Here is a 12,363-nt window from a genome sequence, read left to right as displayed (position 1 = left end):
GAAATCTCACTACGGACATGATGTGATCGAAATTAATTAGCTTCCATCCACCGAAAGTAATGTCCGTAATGCAAACTATACGACATTAAAACTTCCCATCCACTTTGCCCATTTTGCACTGCATTATACCCTCTCATAAACATAAAACTAGATATTATCAGCTGTTACCTGAATACAGATGATAATGTATTCACAGCGCGGCTAAACGACATCATGGGGGGATGTTTGGATAGGCCAAATTCGTGCATTGGGGTAGTAAAAATGTAGACTTCCTGTACTGAAAATATTCAATTATTACCCGCTCTCACGTATAATGCGCATTGTAATCCATAACCCGTCGAGATTCTAGGTAGAGACAAATCCGCCCTAAGTTAGACGATTAAAATTAAAACAGGATTAGCAATTAGAACGAGGCGAAAACAGTGTTTAACGCCAGAGAGCAAGAGAATTTGGGCGGATTAAACTACTACTCGGTAGAGTAGTAAATCTAAAACGGCTTTGGAAGGGGTTGCTTTGTTCTCCTACACCTGTATTGTTTGCTCTGGTATTAACTTCGCTGATCGATATATTTACATTATCATTAAATTATAGAATTTGAGAATGCGAAACATTTGCCATGAATTTTTCACTCGCCAGGAAATAAAGTAACGAATGTATTCTTGTCACGATTCCAGATTGGGGACACGCCAGACGGGGAGCTGAGACTGATCACGAGCGTATTTAAAAGGGTGATGTATAAAGGTAAGTGTTTTCGTCCCTTCTAGGAAACTTTAATGCCCGAGAGGAGAAAAACAAATTAATACCCTCAGTATTTAATTTCATTAATTTTAAGTTAATTAAAAAAAAATTAATTTCTCCCCGTACACCCGGAACCATACGGGGTTTTTATTAATCTCGAAGCGGCATTTTCCTGCATATTAAGTAATATTAATATTAACACGATTAAGCCTTTGATCAAGAATGCATACACGTATATGTATATGTTACCGTCAAAGCCCGATTTCAGTCAAAACCCGATCTAACTAGGAAAAACTGGTATTAACCATCAGCCTCGGACAATTCTAGAATTTCCTAGTCAAAACTAGATTTAACTGAAAACCTTAGTTAAAAGTGAATATTCACTTTATAACGGTTTTATCTAGTTAAAACTAATTTTAACTGGTAGATTATTTGGAATTTTCGGAACATGCACAAAAGTGTCTCATGAATTTTTGTGTAACTATTAAACATATTATTTAATGTGCCTTTATGGCACGCCTCTGTAGACCGCCATTCTTGGTAATATGCTTGACAATGACTCAATTCTTGCGTCCATTATCTTCCGGTTAGGGACGTTTTTAGCTAGGGAAATTCCGGCACTAACCTGAACTAACCTTCTAAGGATACTGTAGTTTTGGCTCGAAGAATCTAGAATTCTCTAAGACTGATAGATAATACTAGTTTTTCCTAGTTAGATCGGGTGTTTACTGAATCGGGTTTTGACAGTAACATTTTTTTTAGTGGAAACGAGTTTTAACAAAGCATGTTCCGTAAAAACTAGTAGTAACTAACGCTTCTTAAGTTAAAACTGGTTTCAACTATCCTTCTTAGGAAATTCTAGAATTGTCCGAGGCTGATGGTTAATACCAGTTTTTCCTAGTTAGATCGGGTTTTGACGGCAACATACCATTGTCCACCGAATGATACTGTACAGGATGATCCAAATCCGAGGCTCATCATTGCGATCTCTGATGGGGTGAACTTCCACTCAAATTCTCTGTTATTTATTAATTTTGATTAGTTCGTCCTCCCTTGCTGTCTTCCTAATTACTTCCACAAAAAGCGCCTTTCCCAGGACTACAACTGAGGTATCAGCGGTCAATACAGGACCCATATGAATCCATTGGACCGATAAACAGCGCAAGAAATTTTTTTATGACTCAAATTAATCGTCTAGACGAGTTCTGGCCGAAAAACCCTTGTCGTGTCATAAATTGCCTTTCTATGAAAACTGTTAAGGTTTATGGTGACTCAACCTGAACAGGCGCGATAATTACAAAAATCGACATTGCTCTTTCTTGTTGCATCTAATACACCATAAATTCCTTACTGGTGGATGCCGAAGGTGTCATAGTCATAAGCCGATTGTTTTGGGCAAAGCCGCTTTGCTCTCGTTCCTCTTTCGGCTGCTTTGTGGGCTTTTTCGTCTTTATCTGCTTACGCAGCGAGCTTTTTTTCTAAATAATCTTGCATAATCAGATTAGCGGCGCTGTTAGGAGTAATTTAGTAACTATGAAATTTTGTATTGTGATCCGCTTGCCTGCTCCGCACGTGGATACATCAGCGCAATTCAATATGTGACGGAATGTTTCCCGTCAACCGTCGAGCATAACTGTAGTTTAATGGAAACTCCATTAGACTAACAACGTTGATGATATTCCGTTAATCTCACTCTGATTGTTTTTGTTCACATTTCGCTAGGCCCTATTGGTTATTTTAGGCGCATCAAATTCCTTCTTTAATGCTATTTTGCCTCGTTTGCCCTGTATGGGGAGGCTCGAAATTAATGATTTTATGATTAGACAGTAAACCTGCTTAAAGTGGGCTTTTTATGGAACGCCCAGTGTGTTAGCAAATGCGCCGAAAGGCCGTAAATTTCCTTTGAAACGATGCATCGTGTTGCTGTACCTAAATCGTCTTATTTCGCAGATAAGTTCAGTTTTGCGTGCGGCCTCTTCGCGTGGGAATATTTTGGCGAAGGCGACAGTGGATGGTTTGCGCAGCTTCAAGGAAGTGTGACGCACACCTCGTGGTACCGTGGGTACCACCCTAAAAATGTTGATCGCGTTAAATCGTAACGTTTCGCAAACAAACTGCAGTTTTGTGCGTGGCCTCAATGTAAACAAATATGAATCATTTGCGCGTCATATCGAAGGTCCTTGGCCCAAGCTGCACATGATGATCGAGCCATATTTACCAAACAACGTACAGTGGCTCACATTCAGTCCAGCGGCGTAGACAACGATTTTTTCTGACGACGTTGTAAAACAAGTTCGTTTTTTTTCTCTCGAGGAAAATCTCCTAAAGGCACACCCATCTGACGTTCTCGCGACCGGATAGTGTGGGATCCCCCTGGGGCGCCTACCCACTATAAACCTCAGGTTTCTGTTCCAGCAGCTTTCACCGATCTGGAACTGTCCCCGGGGAATAAAGCGTTAGTATCGAAGAGGCTTAGAAATTTAGCGATGTTCTGGTCTAGTTTACTTATTGTGGTCATCTTTTTTGTGTCATCCCCGTGGTGCGACACATTCCTCTCTCTGTATAGGTTCGAGATTGTTGTCTCTCTTGTGTAGCACGCCCCATACGTTCATTTTCTTTGACCATCGCAGAAATGGCATTGCCACAGCGGCCCCACTTCGTTTTGCATTCCAACATCCTGTTGATGAGGGATGTTGAAGCCAGGTTGTCTGCACATTCGATTAGGATGTCCCTTTGACTTTGGAGAAGCGGGCATGGGAAAACACAGCGCTCTGTGTTATCGGCGACCCCACAGTTTCCGCAATCCGGGCCCGTCTTCCCGATCTATGTGTGTAGCTTTTGAAGTTGCCGTGATCGCTGAGCTGGATGCCGCGCGGCTCTAAATTGTCCCCCCCCCCCCCTGATAACTTTTCAATAAGTTACTTTTAAAAAATTCAAAACCGGCATTAAATAGGATAAAAATAATATATTTGGACGTTTGTTTATCTTGGGAATGTTGCTTACGATAAGGCAAAATGACCGATTTTTTAAAAATGAAACACGGACTCAAATTAGAGGTATTTCATAACTACATTTCATGATGTAACGCGATTTAAAATCGATCGATACATTTTTGAAAAAAAGCGCTATAAAAAAATGCATGTAAAAATGCAATCAAAATCCGGTTTCAGAGTGCATACAATAAAAAAACAAGTTTGTTGATAGGAAATTAATTAAATAAAACGCTCGAAATGGGCATTATTTTGCTCCTGACCAAAATGGAACCTGTCAACAAATTCCTGCTTTGCATTAACGAAGTTTTGCGGGTTAATAGATCTGCAAACTTCTATAATCCGACGTTCGTATTACATTAAAAAAACTAGTTTTGCACTAAAGAACTAATTTATGATAATCAAGCTTGTAACTGCTCACAGAAAATTTTGAAGAAGAATGATGTGGTTTCGATGGTTAAGAGGGGTTTAATCTTGTAGTCCTAATGGGCTCCACTTGTCTTTCGCGCCAGGCGACCTTGCACAAGATAATACAACGGGATAAGGTGGGATGAATGCAGATTACCACAGACAGTATTACCACCTAACTTAACCTTCGCGATTTTACGTGTTATCTTTATGCAGGGGCCATGCTAATCTTCTCTGTATCTTTCCAATTTTCCAAAACCACGTTTTGGTTGCCCCACCTACCTTACCTTACCCCACCTAGCACCCCTTTTCACTCCACGGTCTCATAAAACACTTTATTTCGTGGAAAATATTTGGGGAAATTTTTTGGGAAAATTCAATTTTTCCTCATCTAGGCAGTTTCTAAATTTAATAAAAAAGAGCCATGTTTTTGAATTTTTCATAAATCTCTATAACCAAAAGTGTCCGTTATGTACTGTGGACCCCTTCGTGACCCGAAGAAGAACGCTGACAGCACTTCTCCAAGAGGAGATCGATTAGTGGAATTCTTAACAAGACCTGGGCTGCCTCTAGGGATAGAGTGAGGATGACCCGCGTCACGGCCCTCCTTTGAACGCTCAAGAGCATCTATGCGTAAAACACACGCGTTATTAAGCATTGCTCTGCGACCATCAGTTCTTTTTCTCGGTGAGAGCCTTCCATGCCCAGGGGAGGTGTCACTGACGATTAAAAACGTTTATTATTTTAACCGTGTAGCTGCTACGAGTCCCACATGCAATCGAACTCATGAATATTATTTTTTTGAATCGAACTAATATCGACTTCAGTTCCTTTTTTTCCCTTATCCCACTCGGGACCGTAAAATCCTGCAGGAATTTTCCAGAAATTAAACAGCAACAGGCCCCCCCGCCCCTGCACGACCTCAGCCTTTATCTACGCGCACAAAGCCCCTTTTCTCGCCCGCAATTATTTCTCTCCCTGCGATTAAGTACTTGAAATTTTAATTCGTTGAGCCTAGACAGCAAATAATACTCTTCAGGCGGTGGAGAGTTTCAGCAACACAAGCAAAGTTTATTGTCCCGCTGTTAGTGTAATGCATTATATCATTTAGTGTGCTCAAGAGAGCAACTACGAGAACTCACATGAGCCCGCAATGCACCGTTATGTTTAATCAACCAAATACACACTACGTGAGCAGGTGTTAATCCTTGGAGATTAGACGGTTGTATTGTCAAGTTGCCGCGGTTTCAATTTAGCCAGCTGCTTGCGAAGGCTCGTGTTAATAGACCCAACAATGGGGTAGTTTTTCCACAAAATTTGACCCACCTCTTGAGGCCCTGAGGACGCCCGATGTGATCGTATTAATTAATCAAAATACATCTATCGCGGAGAGACTATTGACCTGAGCCAATTCAGTCCACCTATGCATACAAAGGGCCTCGGCATGACATTACAAATTGAACCAAACACTCCGGGGAATATCGATGTCAAAGCATATTCAGCACGGCAATGCATCATAATATTTAGCGTAAGCTTACGTACTATACCTTTTGTTGGTTAACGTAAGCTGTAATTAACTCGAAGCTAAGTGACCACTTCAATTAAGGGCCGGGACCGTTTTTGTTAGGGAAAAGGGCATTTTTCATTCATGGCCGATTTGAGACGAATCATTCGGCAAGGCACGCTATTTGCAGTCCAGAGGCACTGAAGACGCGACTCGGAGCACTTTGAAGATTGCGAATACGTGCGGCGAAGAGATGCCGCATCCCAGAACCTGAAAGAGGTGTTCCAGCCCCGCTTGCGCGTACTTGCAGAGCGCATCAAGAGCTTAAGTTTGAATCGTGCTTTTCTGGCAATTGCCCAGGTCCCCCGGCAATTTTACAAAATCAGCCAAATATCTCAGGAACAGTATGAAGCTGCGATGGAGAGATTCGGGGTTTTCTCCAGCTCTCTTCATTGATTTTGCGGATTTGCCTATTCTATTTTCTACGAGGCTTTCAACCAGTTTTAGAATTAAAATGTTCATTTTCCATGGGGCTCTCCCACATTCATATGTTGATTGCTGTGGTTTTCTGTCTGATTAACTCCATTATGCGGTTTGCCTCGCGTCTCTTATAACGTCATTTTTCCTTCCGCCAATTGTTCTTTTCCCCTTTCGGCCAACAACTAAAGTTAATGGCCTATGGAAGGTACCTTCCCCCCTTTGGAAATTTCGAGGGAAACTTCAAAAAGGGGAAAGTACTCTTTAAGGTTTCGATTATTATTTTCTCGCCGTTGAAAATTCGTGCCCTTCCTCCGTTTCTCTTGTATAAATCATTGATGAATGGTTTTAAATATGCCGGCAAATTTAACGTTTTTGCCTATTATTGCACTTTCATGCAGCTTTCCTGACGTGGTTAGCAGTCTCGTGTTTCCAATGGTTTTGTTTCGGCTCATGCATCCAAACCAACCTGAAGTGGAAATCTATTCCATCCAATTCCTAGTGTGATCCGATCTATGCTCGACTGTGGAGATTTATTGCGGAATCTGTTAAACTAACAGAAATGCCACGCTTACATGAACCCCCACTTTGGATTCGATTGTTTCAGCCTATTAACCGTTTGTTTGATAATATCTCATATTAAGAGCGTGGAAGCGCAAAAGCATCAATCCTCTTTAGTGGCTGTTTTCACGTTGATTATGCAGACAAGGTCGATAATATCGCTTCTGCTTGGTGCTAAAGAAACATTTTCTTGAAACCCATCGAAAAGGAAAACACCATATTCAGGTCTCCGAGATTAAATCTGTTTATGTACCTTAAGGCGGAATGTGGAAAAACGGTGAAAAACATAAAATCGTCATAAAAAATATTATGTACACCTAAATACGAGGGACACGAGTTATACCTAATCCCACGAGGGACACGAGTTATACCTAATCCCACGAGGGACGCGAGTTACACTTAATCCCGCGAGGGACACGAGTTACATCTAAACCCACGAGGGACACGAGTTACACCTAATCCCACGAGGGGGCGAGATCTGAACAGCCGTAGTAACCCCTCGGCATGACTCGGAATTTAAATATCCATTCAAGTGCTCCTACAATAAAATGAGAACGAACAGTTTTTAATTAGAACATGAATGAACACCTTTGTGGAGCTATGAGGGACGCGAGTTTTAGACAGAAACAGGATGACTCCCTCATTGGAACAAGGAGAGATACGAGCCTGGCCCCACTCAAACCGCAAAAAGACTTGTAAAGAGTCTTTCCGCCGTCCAGGATGAGTGACACGAGTTAAAAATAAAAACGCGGCTAATTTTATACAGCAACGAGGGACGCGAGTTCTGCTCAGGTGCGGAACGATCTCTCGCTGTTGTGACAATGAAACATTTTCTCTAAACTCACTGAACAGGAAAATGCCACATTGAGATTTCCGAGATTAAATCTGTTTATGCAATTTGGAGTGGGATGCGAAGAAACGATGAAAAACATAAAATCGTCGTAAAGAATGTAAGCGGATTTTCTCCCTACAATCGGCTTAAGAGCCCTTAGTCTGACCAGAAATATTGTTCAGTAAATAGCGAGACGTCGGATATGTTTCTTTATTTGACGTTTTGCTTCGGACGTAAAATGCGGAAATCCGTCAGAGATTTTTAATGAAATTGATCAAACTGGAACGTGTCGCGTGCTCGGCCGTGCTGGAGCGCCCGCCGCGCCCGAACGACCGAAAATAATCATAATAATTTTCAATTTATTTAAAAGACACAAAATCGCGATCATCCATTTGAAAAACCGAATACGTGGAGCGTTCCCGAGCGGCGGAAACATGGCGAGAAAATAAATCACGATCTTATAAACATATTTTTAAAATATATTCACTGGCTCGGCAGTATATGGGAAACTCCGAGTTTTGCATTAGTCAGATTGCTCGCGATCCATCTGCCAGATAATGGCCATCATTTTTAAGAAGGTCGGATCCCGAACGAACACCATCATTTGTAAAGGATGACGTGATGCTATTTATTCCTTTGACAAAGCGTTAGTGCTCCGATGGAAGTGTACCACCGCAAAACGCTAATGCAGAGCTTTTGTCAAATGTTTAGAGCGGACTCCCCTCCGAAAAAAAAAGGGATTTGGTCTCGGCATTCGAATCGTCTCATAAACCACTCCGACCTCCTCTAAATAACGAACCTCGACACCTCAAATATAAATCTCGCCCGATTTGATTTAAGCAGGGAAACAGGGCTGGTCGTACGAAAACAAGCAGCCCCTTTCATTAGGGTAAAAGTGCCGCCATACTCGCACGCGATGCTTCAACTAAATGCCGTGTAATAAATAATATACTCGAGATTTCTTGCGAATGCTATAACAAATGTGGTCGTATGTAAACGTGGCGTGACCGATGGGATCGTATCACGCCTATAATTTCCTATTAATTACTGGCGTTGCCTCTTGAATTGCTCTTGCCGTTTTCTGGCCTGTTCCAAAACATACGTCCCAGGAATGGCGCAACATTCTTATGAATCAGAGGCCGACAGACGAGAATTCCACTCAAATTTAAAACGATCCTCCTCTAGGTGCAGTGAGGATGACTCGTGATTGAAATACGTATGAGAAAATTCCATCTCGACGGCGAAGAGGGGCTTGAGCTCGAATTCGGAACGGAACGAATCTCCCTGAGGCCGAGAGAGACGGTAGTTTGAAACAGAAGCCGAACGTTCCCTCTATGGAACGGGGAGGGACATGAGCCTCGAGCAGGTCAGGCTTGCAGTTACCACGAGGAACAGAATGACCCGTTCCATGCCTTGAAGAGGGATCGATTTTTAAATAAAAACGGAATGAATGGAGAAAGGTGAGGTACGAGACGAGTTTTTTCCACTGCCACCTTAATGCAGCCATACTCGGGGTGGCGTTAGGGAAGGAATGACTCATTCTACAGGGTTCCCCATATTGGACTAAGCACTTCGAAAGGCGAATAAAAACTTTCTAATCAAAGTATAAAAGCTTTTTATTGGACTATAATAATGTACTGGGTGATCCAAGAAGGCGTCCTTAAAACTTTTTTCTCTTTAAACTTAGAAAGTTGAAATTCGGAGGGAAGCTATGTGGGAATAGAGCCGATTGATTGACATTAATGACGTTTATCTAGCACTTCCGGTTTGACCTCAACTATCGATTTTTAAATGTATGTAGGTTTTTCTAACGTTGTCTAGGGTTTTATATAATTTATTAATATTAACGGATACACTATTTAGATTTCTGCTCGCGGATAATAGGTTCAGATGAGCCACTCGAAAGAAAGAGGACCCTTTAGATTCGGGGTGCTCTACCCTTAGATTTAGAAAAAATCTAAGGGTAATAAAACAGTGTCGTACCCTGAGTAGAGAGCAATTATTGATTTATGACACTACCTGCGACGTTACCGTGGTACTGATGACACTTTGTCGGTACTTTCTCATAGATGCCGACAAAGCGCGGCCGCACTTCTCATCAACGCCGACAAAAGGCGGCTATCCTTTCCCACAAGTACCGACAAAGGGTGGTTAGACGTCAAATTATCAAAATCACATGAAGATAACGATTGCAAAACCCTCTTAATTAACGAGAACACTTCTAACTAGGTTGCGACATACATAGGCGTCCTATAAGGGCACATCAACCCCTTCACAGCTCTTTCATCTTAGTTCTAACAGGACCAACTTAGTTAACAATATTAACACTATCACTATGTACAACTCAGAGATTTTTTGATCGTGCCTCGACTTTGTCGTAAAAATAGAGAACTTTCTACATACTATACACAAAAGGGTTAAAGCTATCTGACTTATGAATCTCACATGTATAATTTTTTTGGAATCTAGAGGCCATTTTTAGTCTAAAAATATGCCATTAAAAAAAAGTTAATTTGTGTTTTTTTCACGTCGAACTACGTCACTGAGATATACATATTAGGCACAATTTTAGGTCAGAATTATGGGGAAAAATACTAATTTGTCATTTTATTGAGTACTTTTTCTTGTATAAGCCATTTAAATAACGAAAAACAATTTTTCCCATTTATAAGATAAATTTATAGGGCATTACATTCAAAAATCGAAAGTTGAGGTCATTTCCGGTTAAACCGGAAGTGCTAGATAAACGTCATTAACGTCAATCAATCGGCTCTATTCTCATATAGTTTCCAAAGTTAAGTTTTCTAAATTTAAAAACAGAAAAGTTATAAGGGCGAGCCGCCTTCTTGAATCACCCGATATAGCTAATTCCACGGGACATATTATTAATTTATATGACTTCAATTTTTAAAGATCATGTCTTCTAAATGCCGTCTATTAACTTTAACGTAATTTTGAATGTTAAGTTCAGAATTTCGCATCGCCCAGTGAAGCAAATCTTAATCTATCCTTGCAGCTCCGTTTCCAACCCGCCCTTTCACCTCCATAATGATTGCTGGACGACTTTCAAAAACGATTTTTTTGTTTTTTTTTCATCCCTGCTTATTCGTCATTGGTGTGAAAATTCTTGCGAACTGTTTACCGAAAAATCTCCACAATCCAAGAGTCGTTGTTTGGTGCGGTGCAGCAATATTTCCGGAGCTAAAAGAGCGGACGCGAGATGGAACTGCAAGGATAGATTGAGATTTGCTTCAGTGAACGATACGAAATTCTGAACTTCAATTCAAAATTGTATCGAGGTTGATGGAGGGCATTCAGAAAATATGATTTTTCAAAATTGAGTAGTCAGCTAAATTAATAACAAATCCCTGTATGTCAGGTCAATAAAAGATTTTTTGTTGGGTGATGTTACGCTTTAATACCTTTCGCATTTTTACGAAAAGAAAAAAACAACCACATTTTTGGCATCCCTGGGACATTATCTAACGAAATAGATATGGATCTTTATCATTTTTTTTTTCAATTTTTAACTGTCTTACGGGATCTGAGAGTGACAAGGGGTGCTGGGTGGGGTAAATAAAATGTGTTTTGGTGACGTTACCTCTTACATTTATGAAAAAATTACATGTTTACTCTTGTAAAAGCATTATCTAACAAAATAAGGATGGACTTTTTGTTTTCTTGTTAATTCATTATTAACATATTTCAAAGTTTAAAAACTATACTGTTATCTATTGGTACCTAGTTGTATTAAATAAACAAACTTAGTAAACAGAAAAAAAAACAAAAAAAAAGATACGGAGTTTTTATATTTCATAAATCACTTAAGTAAGTCTAGTTATGTAACTTAAGGTCAGTTCAGGTTAGTACTTTCTAATTTCATTTATTTCTAAGATTTACTTATTTTTTTAGATTAAAAATTATAGGGGTAAAAAGGTATTTTATTTGCAAATGGCAAAATTTTTTAAAACACTAGATATTTTTAAAAAATAAGCTAGGGTAAATCAAGGTAAGCGGCAGGGAGAGATCGGGGTGGTAAGGCAAGGTAAGATAAGGTTATTAGTTTTAGAGCGGTAGCGATATTAAGCTCATAAAGCAGATATTATTCCTTGATCTGTGTCAAAGGTCGGGAAGAGGATCCTCTAATTTGCCAAATATAAATAGGTGCATATTCCTAATTTCGGACTATACCCCACCCAGCACCCCTTGTCACTCCTCGATCCCGTAAGACAGTTAAAAATTGAAAAAAAAACGAAAAAAATGAAAAAGATCCATATCTATTTTGTTAGATAATGTCCCAGGGATGCCAAAAATGTGGTTGTTTTTTTTCTTTTCGTAAAAATACAAAAGGTGCTAAAGCGTTCCGGACCCCTTTTTTGCTTTGATTGGGAAGTTTTTGGTCGACTTTTAAAGTGCATAGTCTAATACGGAGAACCCCGTATAAAGCAACGAGGGAGGCGAGTTTTATACGGACTTGAAACATTATCGAGCCTTTCGCGAGGCGAGTGACGGCCCGTTGCCGAGAGCCCGCCGTACCTTTGCGGCCGCTACCGAGAGCAACGGGCGCTAGCGGAACTTAACGATCTGTTGCCGTTAGCGGCGGGCCGTAAAAATAAAACAAACGCCGCTGGCCGTAAAGCCATCGTTCCCCCCATGGAAACTAAGAGTTAAACAAACAGCTTCGATCCGTTTGTGCGTAAAATGATAAACGACGCGGTAATTCTCTCGAAAGAAAATCCTCGACGGGCAAGTTATAACGAAATAAACAGCTAAACCAATTTGGAAACCGTTACATCTAGCCTAATGGAAAATTGTTTTCGAAAACAAACGATACGTAAAACGGCACATCCCCA

General features: G+C 40.5%; 1 protein-coding gene and 1 pseudogene across 1 annotated transcript in view; one reads left to right on the top strand and one right to left on the bottom strand.

The window, feature by feature from the left end:
* Window positions 1-12,363, top strand: part of CARPA (Carbonic anhydrase-related protein A) — a 66,822-nt gene that overhangs the window by 42,720 nt on the left and 11,739 nt on the right. The window contains exon 6 of the mRNA XM_066401235.1: window positions 675-741. Within this exon, the coding sequence (XP_066257332.1) occupies window positions 675-741 (67 nt within the window). The remainder of the gene's footprint in view (window positions 1-674; window positions 742-12,363) is intronic.
* LOC136416348 (U6 spliceosomal RNA) lies at window positions 4,308-4,407 on the bottom strand (annotated as a pseudogene).

The sequence above is a fragment of the Euwallacea similis genome, chromosome 22 (genome assembly GCF_039881205.1).
Source record: "Euwallacea similis isolate ESF13 chromosome 22, ESF131.1, whole genome shotgun sequence".
In the NCBI taxonomy this organism is placed as follows: Eukaryota; Metazoa; Arthropoda; class Insecta; order Coleoptera; family Curculionidae; genus Euwallacea; species Euwallacea similis.
Note: the sequence above shows the minus strand (reverse complement) of the source record. Positions and strands in the feature narration are given on the sequence as shown.